The 25,675-nt window shown below is 46.4% G+C and overlaps 1 protein-coding gene across 1 annotated transcript in view; it reads right to left on the reverse strand.

Annotated features, from left to right (window-relative positions):
- The window catches only part of LOC126299369 (galanin receptor 2a-like), a 155,519-nt gene that overhangs the window by 103,996 nt on the left and 25,848 nt on the right, over positions 1–25,675 (reverse strand). Inside the window, exon 3 of the mRNA XM_049991231.1 lies at positions 8,965–9,088. Coding sequence (XP_049847188.1) covers positions 8,965–9,088 — 124 coding nt within the window. The remainder of the gene's footprint in view (positions 1–8,964; positions 9,089–25,675) is intronic.

Below are 25,675 nucleotides of genomic sequence, written 5' to 3' on the forward strand. Positions count from 1 at the left end.
GAGCTTTTTATATTTTTGTGCGGCATGGAAAGATGCTGAAGCCTTCTTGCACACTGCAGATTCATGCTCAGTTCAATTTAGATTTTCATCTATCATTAATTCTAGACTCTTTGCTGAAGGAGAGAAGTTGATATTCGTTCCACTTACGGTTCAAGATGATAAGGATTCCCGATAATTCGGTCTAATGAGCCGAGAATTATCAACCAGTACCGTTTTGGTTTTGGAGGGGTTGAACTGTAATACTGTATTCTACGCCCATTTTGGTAGTGCACACAGGCAGTAATTGAGATTCTCAATAGCCTCAGGTTTATTGGCTTTGCACTTACATACAAATGTAGGTCATCAGCGTACATTTGGTATTTGTAGTAGAACAACAAACGTGTAACGAAAAGAGTATAGAACACGAAAAGAATATAGAACCTAATACCAAACCATGACGGACGCCTTCTACTACATTGCTGGCGAGACATCATGATTGAGCGAAAACATTACGCAGCACTTGGCAAGAAATTTAGGCAAATAAAATGTCAAAGTTGACAGTGTCAAGTCTCAGAAGCACATGATAATCGCCTCTTATGTATCCATGCTAAGCTTTAGGTCATCTCTTACCTTTATTAAGGCAGATGTTGTGCTGCGATGTCTACGGAAACCTGATTGGTATTCGCCTAGTAAATTTTGGTTGTTAGGTAGTTTGTTACCCTTGAGTCGGATTTCCGCTGCTGCTCATCGGGGCTCAGTTCGAAGCGGGACTCATCACTGAAGACAATTCGGCACTAGTCAGTGAGATACCGGGTGGAAAACGTGTCTGAAGACGCCCCAAACAGCGTTGGGATACCAGCCTGACTGTCGCTTCCCGTACGGCCCGAATACCAGACTGATGGTCTGGGGTGTCATTTCTTTTCATAGAAGGATCCCTTTAGTTGCCATCTGCGGCACTCTTACAGCGCCGCGACACGTCGCCGATATTCTACTTCCCGTTTTGTTAGCCTTCATGGCAAGCCATCCTGGTCTTACGTTTCAGCAAAATAAAACGAAAGTTTCTACTGCTCGTCTTCGTGCTTGCCAGAACCTATCTTCACCAGCATTATCGCAGTACCTCTTCGAAATTGAGAACGTTTGGAGCGTTATGGGCAAAGACCTCCGACAGTCTAGAGAGTTTGACGACGAAAAGCGCCAATTGGATAGAATTTGGCTCGATATCCCTGAGGAGGACATCTGACAATGCTATCAGTCAACATCAAGCAGAATGACAGCTTGCATATAGGCCAGAGGTGGGGCCAGGTTGGGGATTTTCTCTGCCCGGGGACTGGGTGTTTGTGTTGTCCTCATCATTTCATCATCATCATCATTTGTGACCGTAGCTAGATTGGATTGTGTAAAAAAATTGGACTGTGTAAAAATTGGGACTTTGTATGGGCGCTGGTGACCGCGCAGCTTAGCGCGCCCCAAACCAAACATCATCATCAACAAATTTTTTCAGCCGGCTGGAGTGGCCTTGTGGTTTTAGGCACTACAATTTGGAGCCGAGCGACCGCTTCGGTCGCAGGTTCGAATCCTGCCTCTGGCATGGATGTGTGTGATGTTCTTAGGTTAGTTAGGTTTCATTAGTTCTAAGTTCTAGGCGACTGATGACCTCAGAAGTTAAGTCGCATAGTGCTCAGAGCCATTTGAACCATTTTTTAAACAAATTTTTTCACAACTAAATGATGTCAAAATAATGATGATGCTAACCATGATGCTGTTTCTTACGATGCGCCCTATAACTGGCGAGGCTGGACGGTGTGGCCGAGCGGTTCTAGGCGCTTTAGTGTGGAACCGCGTGACCGCTGCGGTCGAAGGTTCGAATCCTGCCTCGGGCATGGATGTGTGTGATGTCCTTAGGGTAGTTAGGTTTCAGTAGTTCTAAATTTTAGGGGACTGATGACCTCAGAAGTTAAGTCGCATAGTGCTCAGAGCCATTTGAACCATTTTTTAAGCAAATTTTTTCACAACTAAATGATGTCAAAATAATGATGATGCTAACCATGATGCTGTTTCTTACGATGCGCCCTATAACTGGCGAGGCTGGACGGTGTGGCCGAGCGGTTCTAGGCGCTTTAGTGTGGAACCGCGTGACCGCTGCGGTCGAAGGTTCGAATCCTGCCTCGGGCATGGATGTGTGTGATGTCCTTAGGGTAGTTAGGTTTCAGTAGTTCTAAATTTTAGGGGACTGATGACCTCAGATGTTAAGTCCCATAGTGCTCAGAGCCATTTGAACCATATAACTGGCGAGCGGTCCGCAACAGTTAAGCGGATAGCACGGCAGAAAAGGGGAACGAATCTGACGTCATTTCCGCTCAAGCACATCAGCCTCGCTACATTTACTGGAACGAGCGTAAGCATCACTGCTCACCCAACTCGCCGCGGAAAATTATAACGACCGTCGCGGCGTCGTTGCTGAATCACAGTGGATTGCGTTCACTGTCCAGATAAACATTAGCGCAGCGATGAAAGTAAAGTATTACAGCGCCGTTGTCTGGGAAACCGCGCTGAATAGAGCACTCTCTGTAAATGGAACGCTTCCTCCTCAGTCGCTTTAAATGCCTCTGGAGCATGTTCGTTGTTTTCGAATCAAAGCTGCTCATTATACAGGGTTTCTCAAACCTTAGGTGATAATGGGCCCACAACCGATTACATTGAGATACGGAACCAATGGTCGGAAATTCATTTTCATTGTGTTATGGTCACAGAAGGCGTACACCGCATAATAACAACGTAGCTCGTAGTAATTATTCCAAGTGACAACAGCCAGTCTCAGTGTATGCATGGCAATGGCGCATGAAGTTCTCCCACATTCTCTCAAAGATCCCTAATGTCGGTTGTACCAGGAGACAGGCAGCTTGGACCCTAGCAACCAGGTCTTGATTGGTTTCTAATGGGATTTCATACACCCAAGTCCTGACAATCGTGTTGGCCATGGGATATGACCTCCCCTTCCAATCCAACGATGAGGGTACGTGTTGTTCAGCTGCTCATGGACACTGACATGAAGTGGGCTGGTGCACTATCATGTTGAAATTACATCATTTCGCGGACAACAAGGGGTACAGTCTCCAAGAACTGCATGCGCGATTGCAATACATGCATTGAAATTGGCGGTCGTCGCATTGAACAAGTACTATGAGCTACATTGTTGTTATACAGTGTACACTGTGTAACACAGTAAATATGTGTTTCCTGCCTCTGGTTCACCATCTTTGTGTAATGGGTTGTGGACTCACTATCACGTGCGCCAGTTCGACGCAAAAGGTTTGAGACACCCTGAATAAGAGTGAGATTAACAATGGTTCAAATAGCTCTGAGCACTTAACACCTGAGGTCATCAGTCCCCTAGAACTTAGAACTACTTAAACCTAATTAACCTAAGGACATCACACACATCCCTGCCCGAGGCAGGATTCGAACCTGCGACCGTAGCGGTCGCGCGGTTGCAGACTCAAGCGCCTAGAAACGCTCGGCCACACCTGCCGGCTGAGATTAATGCCTGCAAGTGTAATATTACGTTTGTTGCAATGAAAGTATAAGAAACCTGAAGACAACATGTGAATTACCCCTTTATGAAAGCATTTAAGGCCACTAAGTGGTCTGGCAGACGGACTATAGTGTCAGATTCTTTCACTCTATAAGTCATTGAGGAGATATCTGAATTTTAATGTGGTGCACAAGCGTACAGTATTTCGTTCCTGTAAAGTACACCGCTACCTCGCCACTTCATTCCCCAGATGAACGTCCTTTAGACACCAGCATTTTATTTACCTATATCGGTATAAAACTTCTTAGTGCACTGATATCTGAAAATCAAGGAAAAGTGGTCGAAAATACGAGTAACCAATAATACAGAAATGCAAACTTCGAATGACAGTATTCATATCCTCGGCGTTGTTGGTTTTATGGGCATCAGGTATTTCTGTGCTAATGTTTCGTCCTCCACTGCGGGAAACATCCTCAGAAAATAAAAAAGACGTAGTTAGTTAAATTACAAAAGTAAACTTATTTAGATAGCCGAACTGGCAACTCTTTATGGGTAAACGCGCAATTGTCGAGTTGTGACGTCAGCGGACCGCTCCAAATGTGGCGGAGTGGTGCCGACGTGAGCGATGGAGCTTGTACCTCAGGAGAGTTGGCACTGTTAGCTTTATTTAGCACTGAGACCCACAGTTTATCTAGTCTCAATCCTTCTGTTCTGTTAAAGTTGTAGATATTAAAAAAACACATTAACAACTTAAAGAAGCTGTAATCTTCTGTTCCACTACTGAGCAACTACCATGCCAACTGTAAGGTGATCTTCAAAATTAACTCTAATCTATCAACTTACGGGAAGCAGCGAATATAGACACTTAGAAGTAACAATCGGATTTGGCTTACAAAAAAGATGAGACGTCGATGAAATACGAGAGTTGTCCAGAAAGAAAGTTCCGATTGGTCGCTAAATGGAAACTATAGTGAAAATCAGAAACATTTTATTTGCAAGAGTTAGCTACACCTTCCAGATACTTCTCTACATATTCGCCGCTCTGACTTAGACATTTTTCTGAGCGTTATACCATATTTCCAACACCATCGTCATAGAAGGCAGCCCCCGTGCTTCCCAATAATTCTCTACGCTGGTCAATAGCGCGTAGCCTGAGCCCAAATGTTGTCTTCGTATCCAGCGTTTCAGGTGAACAGAGATGATACTCAGGACGAGCCAATTAGGGGTGTGTTGTGGGTGATCGAACACTTCCCATCGAAAAGGCTGCAGGAGCATATTCACTGCCCCTGCAGAGTGCGGCTGAGAATTGCCATGAAGAAGGAAGTGCGTGGCAGTTGTGTTAGGTGGGCTGCATTAATTAAGGCGAAGCGTCTCCGCGGGGCCTCCTACTTGGCGGGAGACATCGTTGTTCTAGGCACGTTTACTCGCTCACAGTGCGCTCACAACTGAAAAGGGCGTCTTGATGCGATCGACGGTCATACGAGAGACACTACCCAACACGTCTGTGCAAAGGTTCATCGGGTTTTCACCGTGGTGTCCATTTCGCGAGCGATCGGAACTTACTTTCTGGACAACACTCGTATATAGGGTGTTTAAAAAAAGTGTCACATTTTCCTACAGGTGTTGATCAAAACTAACAAAAATGCTCCTGTAACGACATACCTGGAAACCGAAACCTGCTGAGATATGAGTCAATGTCTACTCTCATACTTATCTGTCTGCTACGCAGAAGTAGACACTACAGGCAGTGCTGCTTGTAGTTATCACGCGTCCTGATACAACCATCAGTCCTTCTTCGCAGTGAAACAAGCACTCTTCTAAATAGACCTGGCTCCATTCGAATCCTGTTACATGCATTTTTCACACATTGCTGTAACGTCTGCACGTTGTCGATGGGGTGGGCGTGCACCACTGACTTTAATGTCCCCATAGCCAGAAATCCAACGGAGTCAAGAGCGGTCATCGAGGAGATTATGCTACCAGGCCCACTTGACCAGTCCATCGTCCATGAAACCACGTCGTGAATAAACCACAATCGTTGCCTTTTTACAAGGGTTCGTTCTCTAATAGCGGGGGTAATATATCGCGCACGATTCGGCAATATACAGTTCCTGTTAATCTGTTTGATAAAGTGTATGGTCCTATGAGACTCTCACCAACAACTCTTACTCATATATTCAGCGTGACGGACAGTCAGTCTTTGGGCCCGGGTTCAATTCCCGGCTGGATCGGGCAATTTTCTCCGTACAGGTACTGGATGTTGTGCTGTCCTCCTCATCATCCTATCATCCTCATCGACTGCAGGTCGCCGAAGCGGCGTCAAATTGAAAGACCAGCACCCGGCTAACGGTCTGCCCGACGGGGGGCCCTAGCCATACGATTAAATAAAAAAAAATCTCATATATTGATACTGAATCGATACTGATGTCTCACCTCCATGATTACTCGAGGAGTTGTATCTGCCCGCACGTGCGTATTGAAATAACTTACTGTGATGTCTTCACCCCCAAATACTACACATCAGTCGTTACAAGTAAACTGCCCTGGATTTCAAGAATAATTACATAAATTTTTCTTCTAGTTTTGTTCATTACTACCTCCTGTATGCATATGTGACTTTTTTTAAACACCTTGTATAGACAACGTACACTAGTGAGCGAAAATATTATGACCGCTGCCCGCCGCATGGTTGAATACCTCCTGGTGATGTTGGAGGCATGTGCCGCAGTAAGGAAAGAATGTAAGCGAAAGAGAGACGAACAGATAGTCATTATAGAGAAGATACGGGCCGCAAATGCAGAAGTCCACTGATATAAGCGGTTTTGACAAAGGGCACATATTGTGACAGTGCGGCTGGACACGAGAATCTCTGAAACGGTGAAGCTGGTCACCTGCTCGTGGACTACTGCCGTGAGCGCCTATGAAAAGTGGTTGAAGAACGGTGAAATAATGAATATGCCGTATGGTATTGGACGACCACATCTCATCACAAAACGGAGATGTCGGAGGATCCACCCCCCCCCCCCCCCCCCCCCGCCCACTACGTAATCCAGGATAGGCAGCGATCTATGTCAGATCTGATGATGAGTACAATGCTGGTGCAGACACAAGAGTTTCAGAGCACATCGTTCAAAGGCAGTTGTTAAACATGGAGCTCCACCGCACACGATCCCTACGTGTTGACCGAACGACATCTTCAAAATGGTTCAAATGGCTCTGAGAACTATGGAACTTAACTGCTGAGGTCATCAGACCCCTAGAACGTAGAACTACTTAAACCTAACTAACCTAAGGACAGCACACACATCCATGCCCGAGGCACGATTCGAACCTGCGACCGTAGCGGACACGCGGTTCCAGACTGTAGCGCCTAGAACCGCTCGGCCACCCGGGCCGGCCACGACATCTTCAGTTATGATTGCAGTGAGCACAGTACCTTTGTGTTTTCACCGTATCAATAGAAATAGGTCGTCTGTTAAACAAATCGCATATCTTGTTACACCGCCTGGCAGGCACTTACATGTGATTTGCAGAGTGTCCATGTAGATGTAGATGGTTGGGTCCTTACACGCCGTCATCCAGGTGAATGGCTGCACGAAACACACACCGTTCCAGAGATGCAGGCTGGTGAGGGCAAAATTATGCTATGGGGTACATTAAGTTGGGCTGCCATGGGATCTGTGGCTGTAATCGAAGGCATCGTGGCAGCGGCGAAGTACGTAATCATTATTGCGGATCACCTGCATCGCTTTGTGCTTGAAGTCCCCCTTACGACAATGACACCTTCCAGCAGGATAACTATCCGTGTTGCAACGCCAGAGTCGTTCTACAGTGGTTTGAGGGGAACTATAGTGAACTCACATTGATGTCTTTGCCAGCAGATGTGTCTGATCTGTACCCAACAGAACGCATTTCGGGTGCCAGCTGCGTGCTCGTGAACCACCATCCCGTAATTTGTGGGAATTAGATTTGTGATTTCCTGGCAGAGAGGTCACAGTTCGTCGTAATTGACGGAAAGTCACCGAGTAAAACAAAACTGATTTCTGGCGTCTCCAAGGGAGTGTTGTAGGCCCTTTCCTGTTCCTTATCTATATAAACCATTTGGGAGACAATCTGATAAGCCGTCTTAGGTGGTTTCCAGATGACGCTGTCGTTTATCGACTAACAAAGTCATCAGAAGATCAAAACAAATTGCAAAAGGATTTAGAAAAGATATCTGAATGGTGCGAAAATTGGCAGTTGACCCTAAATAACGAAAAGTGTGAGGTCATCCACATGACTGCTAAAAGGAATTCGTTAAACTACGGTTACACGATAAATCAGTCTAATCAAAAAGCCGTAAATTCAGCTAAATACATAGGTATTACAATTATGAGCAACTTAAATCGGAAGGAACACATAGAAAATGTTGTGGGGAAGGCTTACCAAAGACTGTGTTTCATTGGCAGGACACTTAGAAAATGTAACAGATCTACTAAGGAGACTGCCTACACTACACATCTCCATCCTATTTTACACTACTGGCCATTAAAATTGCTATACCACGAAGATAACGTGCTACAGACGCGAAATTTTAACAACGGGAAGAAGATGCTGTGATATGCAAATGATCAGCTTTTCAGAGCATTCACACAAGTCTTGCGCCGGTGGCGACACCTACAACGTGCTGACATGAGGAAAGTTTCCAACCGATTTCTCATACACAAACAGAAGTTGACCGGCGTTGCCTGGTGAAACATTGTGGTGATGCCTCGTGTAAGGAAGAGTAATGTGTACCGCCACGTTCCGACTTTGATAAAGGTCGGAATGTAGCCTATCGCGATTGCGGTTTATCGTATCGCGATATTGCTGCTCCCGTTGGTCGAGATTCAATGAATGTTAGCAGAATATGGAATCGGTGGGTTCAGGGGGGTAATACGGAACGCCGTGCTGGATCCCAACGGCCTCACACCCGGAGTGATGGTATGGGGTGCCATTGGTTTCAAGTCTCGGTCACCTCTTGTTCGCATTGACGGCATTTTGAACAGTGGACGTAGGGAGAAACGATCACCACGATAAAATAAGGGAAATAAAAGCCAGTACGGAAAGAAATGGGTGTTCGTTCTTTCCGCGTGCTATACGAGGATGGAATAATAGAGAATTGTGAAGGGGGTTTGACGAATTCTCTGCCAGGCACTTAAATGTGATTTTCAGAGTAAATGTAGATGTAGATGTAGAGGTATACGTGTATAGACATCTTGTGCCACATACTTCTGCCAAGCAGAAAATCTATTGTAATGTGTTTGAAACATGGATCAACAAGCTATTAAACAGGTGGTCATAATCTTTTTGCTAGATTTCAGCTTGTGGCTAATGGAAGATTACTATTTTACAACACTAAAGCCTTGTAATACGAATATCGTGATGTTACAGTGAGGAAGGCGTGTGAGGTGTGAGAGTGGTGATGAGCTTACCTTGGTGAGCAGCACAGGTACGGTGAGCAGAGGCGCCAGCAGCCAAATGGCAAACACTGCGCGTCGGCAGTTGTGCAGCGTGCAGTAGGAGCGGGACTTCATCGGGAACACGATCACCAGGAACCTGCGCACGGCCACGATAGCGTTACACATCTGCACTTCTGAGATTTGCTTGGGGCTCTCGTTTGGAACACGCATTGAAGAAGTAGGACTAAGGATTAATAGCTCGTCGCTGGAGAAGTCATCATAGAGGAACAAAAACTCGGATTGGGAAAGGTCAGCGAGGAAAATCTGCCTTGTCCTTTCTAAAGGAACTCAGGCAAACCACAAAAATACTCTGGAATAGTCTATCATAAAATTACACTCATGTTCAGAAAAAATAGAACACCTTGAACGAAAAGAGCTGGAACGTTCATATTCACAGGACATGTGCATTAGTATGTTCTGCAGAAATGATTAGTATTGCAATCACCTCGGGTTAGCATGTGTCCTACTGCTTAGTATGCGCAGGGTCCGCCATGGGCACTGATAACTTGTTCCATGCCTCTGCAGCTCGTGGTCTAGTGGCTAGCGTTACTGCCTTTGAATCACGAAGTCTGGGGTTCGATTCCCGGCCTGGTCTGGAATTCTCTCCACCCAGGGAATGGGTGTTCGTGCTATACTCATCATTTCATCATCATTCGGGGAAGTTGTGTGACAGAACAGTGAAACGATTGGGAATTTGTACGGACACTGTTAACTAGGCAGTTGAGCGTCTCACAAGCCAATCATCATCATCATCATCATCATAATCATCATCATTATCATTGTTCCATACGTGATGGCATCGACGCGTGTAGGGTGCGAATATTTTCCCGTGATATAGCCATCTATGCTGCATTAACATGATTCTGAAGTTCATCTGTGGTGTTTGGCATTGGGTCCTTTCAACATACCCCACGCATTTTCAATTGGCTACAAGTATGGTGTGCCAGAGCAAAAGGCTGACATCCTATGCCACCAAGAAGGTATGTGCTCGTGCAGCAACATGTAGTCGTGCATTGTCTTGCTTAAAAATGGCGTCTGGGATACTGTGCAGAAATGGTATGACTACGGTTCGCAGGATGTCATTAACGTAGGTCACACTAGTCACAGTGTCCTGGATATGCACCATCTGTGATTTGTGGTTGTGCCCAATAACAGCCCCCACCTTAAGGCTTTGAGTTGCCGCTGTATGTCTTGTGCGAATGCGGTCACTGTGATGCCGCTCTCCCTGTCTGTGGCGAACCAAAATGCGGCCATCGTTTTCAAACAAACAGAACATGGATTCGTCCGAAAACACTGCCTGATGCCATTCCTGTCCCCAGTGACGTCGTTCCATATGCCATACGCCATTGCCATCTAGCATGTTTCTCCACATTCGTCAAAGGTACACGGAGAAGTGGACACGCATGTAACCCGTGCTGTAATAAACGGCGACGGACTGTCACCCCTGAAGTGAACGATGTATTACACTGTTCCACTGTTGCGCCAGATCCAAAATGGTTCAAATGGTTCTAAGCACTATGGGACTTAACATCTGAGGTCATCAGTCTCCTAGACTTAGAACTACTTAAACCTACCTAACCTAAGGACATCACACACATTCATGCCCGAGGCAGGATTCGAACCGGCGACCGTAGCAACAGTGCGGTTCCAGACTGAAGCGCCTAGAACCGCACGGTCACAATGGCCGGCGTGCCAGATCCGACGAGGACGCACATCTATCCTGCAATGCAATTCGGATGAGGTGTCGATCTTCTTGGGGGGAGCGTGGGGGTGTATGGTCTGGGTGGTGCGACATTACTCTATGGCCTCCCGTGAACCATTCTGCACACACCCCTTGCACTGCCGAAACAATTCATCCCACACGAACAGCAGTTTCCCGGGTAGATCCATCACATTATCTCATGCCAATAATGCACTCGTTTCAAACTCACTGATTTGACAGTACGATTCGCACACGCGTCTGCGAGGTATTCTGTGCATCTGCTCAAGTCACTCTGATCCATTAGGTTCGGTTTATAGCAACAACGAGAGCCGCAGGCACATTTTACCGGTAGGTGGTGTAGTGCAACGATATCGATGTTGACCTTGAACCCGCGGGCCGACATGTTTCAAATGCTAATCGTTTCTGCAGACCATACTAATGTACATGTCCTGTGAATATGAACGTCCTCTCTCTAGTCTTTCAAGGTGTTCTGTTTTTTCTTTCTGAGAATGAGTGTTTTTGCGGGAGGCGGTATGGTATTATTCTTACTGTGGCGTCAGTAAAAATAAAGTAAAAAAAAACCACCTTGTGTCACTGTTGTCAAACATAAAATCCCTTAATACACTCCTGGAAATTGAAATAAGAACACCGTGAATTCATTGTCCCAGGAAGGGGAAACTTTATTGACACATTCCTGGGGTCAGATACATCACATGATCACACTGACAGAACCACAGGCACATAGACACAGGCAACAGAGCATGCACAATGTCGGCACTAGTACAGTGTATATCCACCTTTCGCAGCAATGCAGGCTGCTATTCTCCCATGGAGACGATCGTGGAGATGCTGGATGTAGTCCTGTGGAACGGCTTGCCATGCCATTTCCACCTGGGGCCTCAGTTGGACCAGCGTTCGTGCTGGACGTGCAGACCGCGTGAGACGACGCTTCATCCAGTCCCAAACATGCTCAATGGGGGACAGATCCGGAGATATTGCTGGCCAGGGTAGTTGACTTACACCTTCTAGAGCACGTTGGGTGGCACGGGATACATGCGGACGTGCATTGTCCTGTTGGAACAGCAAGTTCCCTTGCCGGTCTAGAAATGGTAGAACGATGGGTTCGATGACGGTTTGGATATACCGTGCACTATTCAGTGTCCCTTCAACGATCACCAGAGGTGTACGGCCAGTGTAGGAGATCGCTCCCCACACCATGATGCCGGGTGTTGGCCCTGTGTGCCTTGGTCGTATGCAGTCCTGATTGTGGCGCTCACCTGCACGGCGCCAAACACGCATACGACCATCATTGGTACCAAGGCAGAAGCGACTCTCATCGCTGAAGACGACACGTCTCCATTCGTCCCTCCATTCACGCCTGTCGCGACACCACTGGAGGCGGGTTGCACGATGTTGGGGCGTGAGCGGAAGACGGCCTAACGGTGTGCGGGACCGTAGCCCAGCTTCATGGAGACGGTTGCGAATGGTCCTCGCCGATACCCCAGGAGCAACAGTGTCCCTAATTTGCTGGGAAGCGGCGGTGCGGTCCCCTACGGCACTGCGTATGATCCTACGGTCTTGGCGTGCATCCGTGCGTCGCTGCGGTCCGGTCCCAGGTCGACGGGCAAGTGCACCTTCCGCCGACCACTGGCGACAACATCGATGTACTGTGGAGACCTCACGCCCCACGTGTTGAGCAATTCGGCGGTACGTCCACCCGGCCTCCCGCATGCCCACTATACGCCCTCGCTCAAAGTCGTCAACTGCACATACGGTTCACGTCCACGCTGTCGCGGCATGCTACCAGTGTTAAAGACTGCGATGGAGCTCCGTATGCCACGGCAAACTGGCTGACACTGACTGGCGGCGGTGCACAAATGCTGCGCAGCTAGCGCCATTCGACGGCCAACACCGCGGTTCCTGGTGTGTCCGCTGTGCCGTGCGTGTGATCATTGCTTGTACAGCCCTCTCGCAGTGTCCGGAGCAAGTATGGTGGGTCTGACACACCGGTGTCAATGTGTTCTTTTTTCCATTTCCAGGAGTGTATTTCAAATGTTCAAATGTGTGTGAAATCTTACGGGACTGAACTGCTAAGGTCATCAGTCCCTAAGCTTACAGACTACTTAACCTAAATTATCCTAAGGACAAACACATACACACCCATGCCCGAGGGAGGACTCGAATCTCCGCCGGGACCAGCCGCACAGTCCATGACTGCAGCGCCATAGACCGCTCGGCTAATCCCGCGCGGCGTTAATATTTCTTTACGCTCTTTTACATAACGAACAATTCTTGATATCACAATAAATGGTTAAAGCGAAATTTAGCCTTCATAGAGCACTGGAAATAAAAGTCACAGCTTGCAGAGTGAGAATCTCCACATACGTATAGTGATAACACAGAAGCTGAAATAAAACCAGGAATACGATATAAGATTTATGCAGAAATTTCTCATCCGTTACGTTTAGTAATACTTGTTAATAATAGACGGCTATCAATGAAAACAGAGTGAGAGAAAATTTGACGACTGCACATTGACAAACAAAAGTTCATTGTATTCCTCCAAAATTACAGCCAAGGTTGCAGTCTTCCTGCCGACAACTAGACTGCTGCCTCATCTTACAGCTCTTGCACTTGTATTCGCAGCTGAAGCAAATCTGTTTGCAAACTGCAAAAGCAATGTCGTTCACAGCCTAGAATACTAAGTGGTGGAGACGTGTAGGTCACTTCACCACGGCTTAATAACTATACACAATTTTCTTATCGGGTGTGCTGCTCTGACGTTAGCTGCGAAACTTCGTCTTAGTCAGTCTTGGAGCCGTCCCTGTACCGTGCCGTCTTTCTGTCAACGTTGTGGTTTTGGTGAACACTTCTTGAAATCTCGAGTGCTTCGAGAACAACATGTTTTTCACTAAACTGATCGCCACCGTATGCATATACCAAGATTTTTTCAAAGTTTTAACATGATTAGTTTCCAAATAAAACTCATATACTCAATCCACAGACCCTCGTGGAACCATCGTTACTGATTGACCTCTGTGTCGAACCCTGCCAGTGTCGTTATTGGATACAGTAAGGGGGAGCTCTTCTGGCTATTGTCAGTTTCCATGGTCGGGTTAGAGTAACTGAAATATGAAACCTATTATTATTATTACTTCAAGTGGTAGCATATTGAATAGAATCATTTTAGTGAGCAAAGTGGAGACTTCCAGGCATTAATGTATTGACATGTTTGCCACCTGTTATGGGTATAAGTGCAGAGATTTTTGTATGTGGTACCTTAATACAAACGCATGTCAGTAAGATGTTTGTTTTCTCTCTGTGTCAGAGTCTTCACACAAACACGTCACAAACTTCATGACCAACCAAAAGTGTATGATTTGTAATAGCTACAATTGTTAGTCTGCAAATGATGTAAATACTGATATAATATTATTCAGCACACTGTCCTCAGGAACAAATAGAAATATCTGCACCTATGATTGTCACTTTCTGTGTATATAAAACAAAGTGCATGTAAAGGATATCTTAATAAACCCCTGGATGTGTTTCAACCAAATTTGGCACAGAAATGGCGGGTCTCATGATTATCAGCACTGTCGGTTTATAAACTCCTAGCTCCAATAGGAGTGGAGATATGGGCATATTTTTTCCAGCCCCTGGCATAAGGGCTGCCCTGCACAACATGCATGTTTTGTGACAACAGTTTCAGCCTGCCAAATTAGCCTGCTTTGGCTGGGATCAGTTTGTTATGGGTAGATGAGCAGGTGGACAGAGCGTAATGGAGAAGGAAATGGACAGAGAGAAGGGTGGAAGGGGAGATGCATGAAGCAGCTGGAAGGTGTAGAGGGGTAGTGGGCAGGTGGAAAAGGAAGAGGGGGTTGCAGAGATGGAAAGAGAGAGGGGGAGGAAGATATCGTCAAAGTGGGGGGTGGGGAGTGAAGAGGAAATGGTCAGTGAGAAAGGTTGGAAGAAATGGGCAAAGAGGAGGGGGAGGGGGAGATGAAGGAACAGAGAAAGTGGGAAGGAGGTGATAGACAGATAGAGGTAAGAGTATGAGATGGACAGAGGTGGGAAGTGGTTGACACAGAGAAGGGAAGACGAGGTATGTTCAATATATGTGTCGAATGCATGCGCTGGCGAAATGGCGGGGAAAAGGTTATTTATCCTATAGGGCGGGACATATCGAAGGAACAAAGAGGTGTGTTTAGCGACCTGAAGCCATTTTCTGAAGACCCCATGTGAAGGGATACAATTGGAGAGGAAAATACTGAATAGTTTTTCTGCTGGAACATCGCTTGGGAATGACGAGGTATCCCATGTTCTGAAATAGTGTCATATATTCATATATTTATACTTATGGCACTGTGAACATAATGTCAAACGAGATATTGTTTTGTCGGCAAAAGATCGCCTCCACTAATAGAAGACTTTGGAAGCACTAATAACTGTTAAAATTAGAATAAGACAAAATAGAAAAAAAAAATATGAACGTGGTAAGTCCTCGTCGAAATAGAAGCGGAACGAATCTAAGGATCGGCGAAATGTGTCAGCCATGTTGTGTCTCTGCTAATTCCCATCCCATGCCTTCCATCTACCGATGGGGAGCGTGCAGCAAGTAACTGGAGCCTGTCGGGTGAGAAACTACTTTACCATTGAACTGCACTGCGATTAGTTACACATCTCAGTCATCCAAACGGCCTCACAGTACCACACAATATGCTAACCGAACACTGAGCAGACAGAGCGTACGATCCACCAGACAGTAAAGCTCCTAACCGACAAGCATGAACTGCAACCTCTTGAGAGCACCATGCACACGGAGGATAGAGAGCTTGAACTTAGAGAAAGTCTACAAGTGCTTTGTAAGGGCATACGGACGCACCTGTTTCGACCGCAAGAAAATTACACCAAAGTGTTTCGCTTACACTAAATATCCACCCTGAAGATAATACAATTAAATTGTATGAGGAGTCCATCAATAGGCTTATAATTTAGTAGGCTTCTGGACGAAGTAGAAGCGGATGTACTCTGTGTCCAGGAACAATATTTGTGTGTTTGAAAAATTTCAGGGCTCCAAAGACCTTACATAACAGTTACAGTGACCAAAGACGCAAAGACTGCAATACTAGTAACAAACACGACTCTCACGGTAACAAAGGTTACACAGCTCTATTCGGACCACATAACCCCAACTGAAATCACTCACGGTCCTAATACAGGAGTTATGACATCGATGTACGCACAGTACTCGTTCAACATTGAACCTTTCGCAGATCTAATCACAGATGTTGCTCAATTTTATGTAGGGAGAAGACTAATTATACTCACAGACATTAACGCCCGATCTACGCTGTGGTATGCTGTAGAACAGATACTAGAGGATAAATAATAGCTTACATCATAAATGAGTGAAACTCTTTGTATTAAACAAGGCAGGACAGGCACTAACATTTTGTGGTAACGCTAGAGGAGTCAGTAATGTAAGCATATCACTAGCAAACAAAAACTCACTAGCTAACACAAAAAAATGGGAAGTACTTGATAAAGCAACACACGCCATAATCATTCACACTAACACATACATGAACACACACACTGCGATCTCACAACATTAGCAATTACTTCTATGTAGGCCCAATTGAAAATACATGTCTTAACAGACTTACTCCAAAGAGCGCAGCCAGCAACCATTTCACAAGCGAACGGATGACGGAAAGAAATTTCCGTTGTCTACATAGCTGACAAGACTACGGAAAGACTCACGTGACAAAAGAAGATACTACTAAAGAGCCAAGACAGCACAAGCCAGAATTGAACCGTATCGTGATGCGAAACAAAAATACAAAAAAGAACGAAATAGAACAACACACGACCGTTGGGACAAGTTTATTAAAATACAACGACAAAACAGGATATGTGAAAAGCAGTTTAAGTTACAGACAGAACGAATTAAGACGCCAACAGTTCTGTCAACATTAAAACGGAGAGACTGTACAATGACACGGGGCAGGCGATACCCGACAGAGTATCTGATGAGCAAGCTCCTTTCTGATGACGAGCAAACACACGACCATTAACACCATATCGGCCTATGTAACCAAGTGAACAGTTGTCACGCAAATGGCGGAGTTACCATCCGTTTCACCCATGAAGAGGTAGCGCTAGCGATAACTAGGCTTCAAAACAGAAAGGTGTTCGGCTCGGATGGAATACGTTCGGAAACTCTAAAAAATACTGTCACATAGATTACCCCCTTTTTAATGGACATGCTAATCGACTCGTTACGACAAGGAAGAGTCTCTACTCTTTGTAAAACAGCCAAAGTGGTCATTATTAAGAAATCAGAGGAGAGCGATCCAACTGATCCCAAAACATATAGGATAACCTGCCTCCTAAAAACATTAGCAACGGTACATGAATGGCTCCTTTGCGGTCGACTACAACCACACAGGCAGATTTTTGGCCTAATTCCACAGCGGTATGGTTTTAGGGCAATGATCAGTCGACGATGCAGTCAACCTTGCTTTTGAAATAATATACACGTCATACGATAAATACGAGCGTTGTCCAGAAAATAAATTCCGATCGGTCGCGGAATGGACACCACGGTGAAAACCCGATGAACCTTTGCACAGATGTGTTGGGTAGCGTCTCTAGTATGACCGTCGATCGCATCAATACGCTCTTTTCAGTTGTGAGCGCACTGTGAGCGAGTAAACGTGCCTAGAACAACGATGTCTCCCGCCAAGTAGGAGGGCCCGCTGACACGCTTCGCCTTAATGAATGCAGCCCACCTAACACAACTGCCACGCACTTCCTTCTTCATGGCAATTCTCAGCCGCACTCTGCAGGGGCAGTGAAGACGCTCCTGCAGCCTTTTCGATGGGAAGTGTTCGATCACCCACAACACAGCCCTAATTAGCTCGTCCTGAGTGTCATCTCTGTTCACATGAAACGCTGGATAGGAGGACAACAATTGGGCGCAAGCTAAACGCTACAGACCAGCGTAGAGAATTATCGGAAAGTACAGCTGCTGCCTTCTATGACGATGGTGTTGGAAATTTGGTATAACGCTCCGACAAATGTCTCAGTAGGAGCGCGACAGTGTACAGAAGTATCTGGAAAGTGTAGCTAACTCTTGCAAATGAAATGTTTCTGATTTTCACTGTGGTTTTCATTTAGTGACCGATCGGAACTTACTTTCTGGACCACCCTCGTATCTTGTTGCAATTTTAGTGGACATCGCAGGTGGTTTAGGTAACATTTGGTGAGCTGAGTTGTTCGCTTTGTTGAGGGAGATGCAACTACCAGCTGTTATGCATAACAGATTAATAGATGACTGCAAAAACAAGACAGCAGAGTGGGAAGCAGGACACCAGAAAGTAGTTAAAAAATGTCTAACGAGCCACCCCTAAGTAACTTGGATGCGGGTGACAGGACAAACTGAGTAACCACTTACGTGGATGACTTATTACTCGTTGTATCAGCGAATTTATGAGTACACTTAGAAAACAAAACTACACAACTTATCTTAAGCTTAAGTAACTCAGAATAACGGAAAACAGAACAGTATGTCTATTACTCAAAGGGGCATTAAAACGAAACACAATTATTGAACTGTATGACATTAACATCAAGAAGAAAAAAGCAAGAGAAATTTCGTAATACAATACTGGCCATTAAAATTGCTACACCAATAAGAAATGCAGATGATAAACGGGTATTCATTGGACAAATATATTATACTAGAACTGACATGTGATTATATTTTCACGCAATTTGGGTCCATAGATCCTGAGAAATCAGTACCCGGAAAAACCACCTCTGGCCGCAATAACGGCCTTGATACGCCTGGGCATTGAGTCAAACAGAGCATGGATGGCGTATACAGGTACAGCTGTCCATGCAGCTTCAACACGATACTACAGTTCATCAAGAGTGGTGACTGGCGTATTGTGATGAGCCAGTTGCTCGGCCACCATTGACCAGACGTTTTCAATTGGTGATAGATCTGGAGAATGTGCTGGCCAGGGCAACAGTAGAACATTTTCTGTATCCAGAAAGGCCCGTACAGGAAATGCAACATGCGGTCGTGCATTATCCTGCTGAAATGTAGGGTTTTGCAGGGATTGAATGAAGGGTAGAGCTACATGTCGTAACACATCTGAAACGTAACGTACACTGTTCAAAGTGCCGTCAATGCGAACAAGAGGTGACCGAGACGTGTAACCAATGGCACACCTTACCATCACGCCCGGTGATACGCCAGTATGGCGATGAAGAATACACGCTTCCAATGTGCGTTCACTACGATGTCGCCAAACACGGATGCGACCATCATGATGCTGTAAACAGAACCTGGATTCGTACGAGAAAATGACGTTTTGTCATTCGTGCACCGCTATTGAGTACACCATCGCAGGCACTCCTGTCTGTGATACAGCGACAAGGGTAGACGCAGTCATGGTCTCCGAGCTGATAGTCCATGCTGCTGCAAACGTCGCTGAACTGTTCGTGCAGATGGTTCTTGTACTGCAAACGTCCCAATCTGTTGACTCAAGGATAGAGATGTTGCTGCACGATCCGTTACAGCCATGCGGATAAGATGCCTGTCATCTGGATTGCTAGTGATACGAGGCCGTTGGGATCCAGCACGGCGTTCCGTATTACCCCCCTGAACCCACCGATTCCATATTCCGCTAACAGTCATTGGATCTCGACCAACGCGAGCAGCAATGTCGCGATACGATAAACCGCAATCGCGATAGGCTACAATCCGACCTTTATCAAAGCCGGAATCGTAATGGTACGCATTTCTCCTCCTTACACGAGGCATCACAACAACGTTTCACCAGTCAACGCCGGCCAGCTGCCGTTTTTGTATGAGAAATCGGTTGGAAACTTTCCTCATGTCAGCACGTTGTAGGTGTCGCCACCGGCGCCAACCTTGTGTGAATGCTCTGAAAAGCTAATCATTGGAATATCACAGCATGTTCTTGCTGTCGGTTAAATTTCGCGTCTGTAGCACGTCATCTTCGTGGTGTAGCAATTTAAAGGCCAGTAGTGTACATATTGACGAAAGACTTACTTTCAATGTACCCCTCAGACTGACAATTGATAAAGCGGCGAAACTAATGCACGATCTTGAAAGGTTAAACACCACACATTACAGACTACCTTAGGGACGCTACGAAAGTATCACAAAGCTCTCTTTGAACCCGCAGCATACTGTGCAGCAAATGCATGGGCGTACCGTCTGTGTCTAGTGACCTATAGAAACATAGTGAGTCGAGGACAGAGCAGCATAGTACTCAGAATGTCGAGCGATTTTGGTACCACACCAGCAGAGGCGTTGGGTGTGGTTCTCCGGACTTGGTCCAATGACGTCACTATCAGACAGAGAGCAGCGGCATACTGAGTTAAGACGGGCAGACAACAAGTTGCGTGAGATAACAGGGGTAAAAACTGTAGCTGGCGCAGACGACCGACAAAGACCGTCACGCTTTCTCCTTCTTCCCGAATGCACGGGAACGACTGAAGTTGAAGTATGCGGATCCGAGCCGTGGCATGGTTTACTTTTTGTCCAGCCACGGCCCGTACTCAGCACATCAACCGCACTCATCAACCGTATGGGTCTCAGCCAGAGCGCTACCTGCGCTTGCGGACCTACGAGTCACCTGAACACGTGGCATTACATTGCTACACCCTGACACACGTAAGACCTGTAACAGAATACGATGAATTAAAGAAATGTTACGCGGCCGAGACAAATGGTGTGCCTACGGCAACATCGCTGATAAGGTTTCAAGAACACTGCATGACGACTACAGACAAGAATATCCATAGTGCCGATCTGGAAGCGGCACACGACAACAGGATCCTTGGGATGACACAAATTCAGACGCAGACACAGACATTAACATAGAAGAAGGTACAGAAAAGGACAAAAATAGAATAACAACATCAGACACATATAGACGCCTAAAATGCATAAGCATGGTGATATGTCACGTTTCTAAACTGCGCTTTAAACATGATACCTAAACAGTGTAAAAGATAATGACTAACGTAAACAATGAGGCAATCATTGCATATAAAGAATGCGCTATAAGGGGAGGCGATGCTCGAATTTTAAGTTCCGAGGCTCCCCTGCCAACTACGGCATCGGTTAAGGAAAACAGACAATGCTCACAAACATACAACATAACAGCACACATGCAACATGCAGAACTGAGTCTAGATACAGTAACACAAAATAGTGGAATGAATATGCCCCGTATAAGAACTTAAAATATGTAATAAGTAGTACTAATTCGCAGAGAGTAGAAACAAATACACACAGAATCGCTCATGGTGTCTTTCGTTTAGTAATACACTGCACAAAAAGGTATCACATTGCGACGGATAAATTTCGCGTGGGGTGTAAGATGGGTTAATGATGTCATATTAGCACAAAATTACACCACGATTCTGCCCAACACCACATGATAGGAAAATCGTCACACCACATCTCATCCACATTTTACCTCTTCTTTTGACGCCTCTGCGAGGGACTTCAGAACCGTGACGCCCAGCGGCGACATCACAGTTTTCTTATGGGTGGCTGAGGGAAACTTTTCAGACATACCGTCGCTGAAAATGTGTGTGTGAAACCTTATCTAAGATCATCAGTCCCTAAGCTTACACTCTACTTAACCTAAATTATCCTAAGGACAAACACACACACCCACACCCATACCCTATGACTGTAATGCCCCAGACCGCGCCGCTAATCCTGCGCGGCACCATCGCTGAGAATCGACACAAAAGCCCCCAGGAGGTAGCATAAAAGGCATCAATAAAACCATCCCTTCCCTGGGGCACTGATTCCCGGCGAGAACCACAGTTCTCAGTGCGACGAGTATCAGGACGACGTTCTTGATAACAGTCGACACTGTTCACACTCCGCGGCCGATTCAGCGCTTGTCTCGGGTCATCGTGGGCCTGCAACCGCACTGAACGTGATCTGAACTCTTCTGACTGTAGTGCAACCGCACTTTTTGCTCTGATATACAGGGTGGTAACACTAGGAATAGATCAAATCTATTCGATAGAATTTGAAGGTGATCCGAAGCAGCAAAGAGTGTTTGAGTGTTTATGCTTTTCCAGCACTCCTGTTTCGCGCCCTCCTGTGGCGGTATCAGGGAGGCGTACAACATTGACGTGTGCGTGAGTAAAATGGCAAAGGGTTCCTGTAAGACCCGCCAGTTCGGCGACATTCTCTGTGCCACGCAAGCAGCTTTGTTGAGAACGTTAAAAATGTGTCAGAGACATTGACACCCGTTCAGCTGAATGGCGCTGCCTGCTGCTCTCCCACCTGATGGTAGGCAACCCCTCTGACACCCCTTAGTTATCCCTAGTACACTCCTGGAAATTGAAATAAGAGCACCGTGAATTCATTGCCCCAGGAAGGGGAAACTTTATTGACACATTCCTGGGGTCAGATACATCACATGATCACACTGACAGAACCACAGGCACATAGACACAGGCAACAGAGCATGCACAATGTCGGCACTAGTACAGTGTATATCCACCTTTCGCAGCAATGCAGGCTGCTATTCTCCCATGGAGACGATCGTAGAGATGCTGGATGTAGTCCTGTGGAACGGCTTGCCATGCCATTTCCACCTGGCGCCTCAGTTGGACCAGCGTTCGTGCTGGACGTGCAGACCGCGTGAGACGACGCTTCATCCAGTGCCAAACATGCTCAATGGGGGACAGATCCGGAGATCTTGCTGGCCAGGGTAGTTGACTTACACCTTCTAGAGCACGTTGGGTGGCACGGGATACATGCGGACGTGCATTGTCCTGTTGGAACAGCAAGTTCCCTTGCCGGTCTAGGAATGGTAACACGATGGGTTCGATGACGGTTTGGATGTACCGTGCACTATTCAGTGTCCCCTCGACGATCACCAGAGGTGTACGGCCAGTGTAGGAGATCGCTCCCCACACCATGATGCCGGGTGTTGGCCCTGTGTGCCTCGGTCGTATGCAGTCCTGATTGTGGCGCTCAACTGCACGGCGCCAAACACGCATACGACCATCATTGGCACCAAGGCAGAAGCGACTCTCATCGCTGAAGACGACACGTCTCCATTCGTCCCTCCATTCACGCCTGTCACGACACCACTGGAGGCGGGCTGCACGATGTTGGGGCGTGAGCGGAAGACGGCCTAACGGTGTGCGGGACCGTAGCCCAGCTTCATGGAGACGGTTGCGAATGGTCCTCGCCGATACCCCAGGAGCAACAGTGTCTCTAATTTGCTGGGAAGTGGCGGTGCGGTCCCCTACGGCACTGCGTAGGATCCTACGGTCTTGGCGTGCATCCGTGCGTCGCTGCGGTCCGGTCCCAGGTCGACGGGCACGTGCACCTTCCGCCGACCACTGGCGACAACATCGATGTACTGTGGAGACTTCACGCCCCACGTGTTGAGCAATTCGGCGGTACGTCCACCCGGCCTCCCGCATGCCCACTATACGCCCTCGCTCAAAGTCCGTCAACTGCACATACGGTTCACGTCCACGCTGTCGCGGCATGCTACCAGTGTTAAAGACTGCGATGGAGCTCCGTATGCCACGGCAAACTGGCTGACACTGACGGCGGCGGTGTACAAATTCTGCGCAGCTAGCGACATTCGATGGCCAACACCGCGGTTCCTGGTGTGTCCGCTGTGCCGTGCGTGTGATCATTGCTTGTACAGCCCTCTCGCAATGTCCGGAGCAAGTATGGTGGGTCTGACACACCGGTGTCAATGTGTTCTTTTTTCCATTTCCAGGAGTGTAGTTCCAACCTGTATGCCAGAGCAAAACCTGCGGTCGCATTACACCCAAAAGGGGTCAGATAACGTTCAAAGGGGTTGCAGCCCAACTATATCCTTAGAGTACAGTCGAGTCGTATGGCCTGGGGGGGGGGGGGGGGGGTCAGCAGTGTCGAACGTTGTCAAGAACGTAATTCTGTTGCTAATTGCACCGATTCACTTAAGAAAGGCAGATGGTATACCAATCAGGTTCCTTTCAGAGTATGCAGACACAATAGCGCCTTTCTTGGCAATCATATACAACAGCTCACTTGACGTAAGGTCTGTTCCTAAAGACTGGAAAGTAGCACAGGTCACACCAATATTCAGCAAAGGACATGGGAGTAACCCACTGAATTACAGACCCATATCACTGACCTCAATTTGCCGTAGGATTTTGGAGCATATACTGTACTCGAACATTATGAATCATCTTGAAGAAAATGACTTTTTGATAAATAACCAACACGGATTCAGAAAATATCATTCTTTATTCCCATGAAGTAATGAGTGCTGTCGACAAGGGATCTCAGATAGATTCTATATTCCTAGAATTCCAGAAGGCTTTTGATACCGCTCCTCACAAGCGACTATTAATCAAATTGCGTGCATATGGAGTATCGTCTCAGTTGTGTCACTGGATTCGTGATTTCCTCTCAGAGAGGTCACAGTTCGCAGTGATAGACAATAAATCATCGAGTAGAACAGAAGTGACTCCTGGCGTTCCGCAAGGTAGTGTCATAGGCCCTCTGCTGTTTCTGATTTGCATAAATGATCTAGGTGATAATCTGAGCAGCCCCCCACCCCTTAGATTGTTTGCAGATGACGCTGTAATTTACCGTCTAGTAAAGTCATCGGGTGATCAATTCCAATTACAAAATGATCTATAGAGATTTTCTGTATAGTGCGAAAACTGGTAATTGGCAATAAACAATGAAAAGTGCAAGGTCATCCGCATGTGTACTAAAAGAAATCCGATAAATTTTGGGTATACGATAAATCGTACAAATCTAAGAGCTGTCAATTCGACTAAATACCTAGGGATTACAATTACGAGCAACTTAAATTGGAAAGACCAAATAGATAATATTGTTGGGAAGGCGAAACAAAGACTGCACTTTGTTGACAGAACACTTAGAAGATGCGACAAACCCATTAAAGAGACAGCCTACATTACACTTGTCCGCCCTCTGCTATAATATTGCTGCGCGGTGTGGGTGCTTACTAGGTAGGATTGACTTAGGACATCGAAAAAGTGCAAAGAAGGACAGTTCGTTTCGTGTTATCGCGCGATAAGGGTGAGAGTGTCACTGATATGATGCGCGAGTTTGTGTGACAGTCACTGAAACATAGGCGGTTTTCTTTGCGGCGAAATCTATTTACGAAATTTCAGTCAACAACTTTCTCTACCGAAAGCCAAAATATTTTGTTGAAACCCACATACGTAGGGAGAAATTATCATCATAATAAAATACGAGAAATCAGAGCTCGAACGGAAAGATTTAAGTGTTCCTTTTTCCCACGCGCCATTAAGTGTGAATTTCAGAGTAACCATGTAGCTGTAGATGTAGATGTGAACTGTTGTTTTCGACCGCGGGAAACTACGCTCCAAGGGAAGGGGTGGTTTCATTGACAATCTTTGTGCGACCTCCTGAGGGCTTTTTGTGTAGAGTCTGTGCTGCGGCGTGTCTTAAACGTATCCCTTGGCCACTCATAAGAAAACCGCGTAATTTCAGCGCTGGGCGTCAAGATTCTGACCTCCATCGCAGAGGCGTCAAAAGAAGGCGGTGTGATGACCTTCCAATCGTGCGACACGTCCACGATGGGGTTGGGCAACTTTGTGGTGAAATTTGGTCACTAACATATCTTACACTTCACCTGAACTTCAGAGCTGTGGCCTTTTTTTCGCAGGTGTCGACCCTTGCTGTTTGAACAGTCGCCGAGCTCAAGAGTGACGTCACAGACCGCCACGCATTTTCTCCATTATAGACGAAGGTTGTGGACACCTTTGAAACAAATTTCAAACTTATGCGTGACAATGGGAGATAATTACGGAATTTCGAAAAAGTGATACTTTTGAGTGTAGTGCATAAGTGGATATAACTTTATGCAGTACTTCAGGTGAGATAGGCTCTATACT

The sequence above is a fragment of the Schistocerca gregaria genome, chromosome X (genome assembly GCF_023897955.1).
Source record: "Schistocerca gregaria isolate iqSchGreg1 chromosome X, iqSchGreg1.2, whole genome shotgun sequence".
Classification (NCBI taxonomy): domain Eukaryota; kingdom Metazoa; phylum Arthropoda; class Insecta; order Orthoptera; family Acrididae; genus Schistocerca; species Schistocerca gregaria.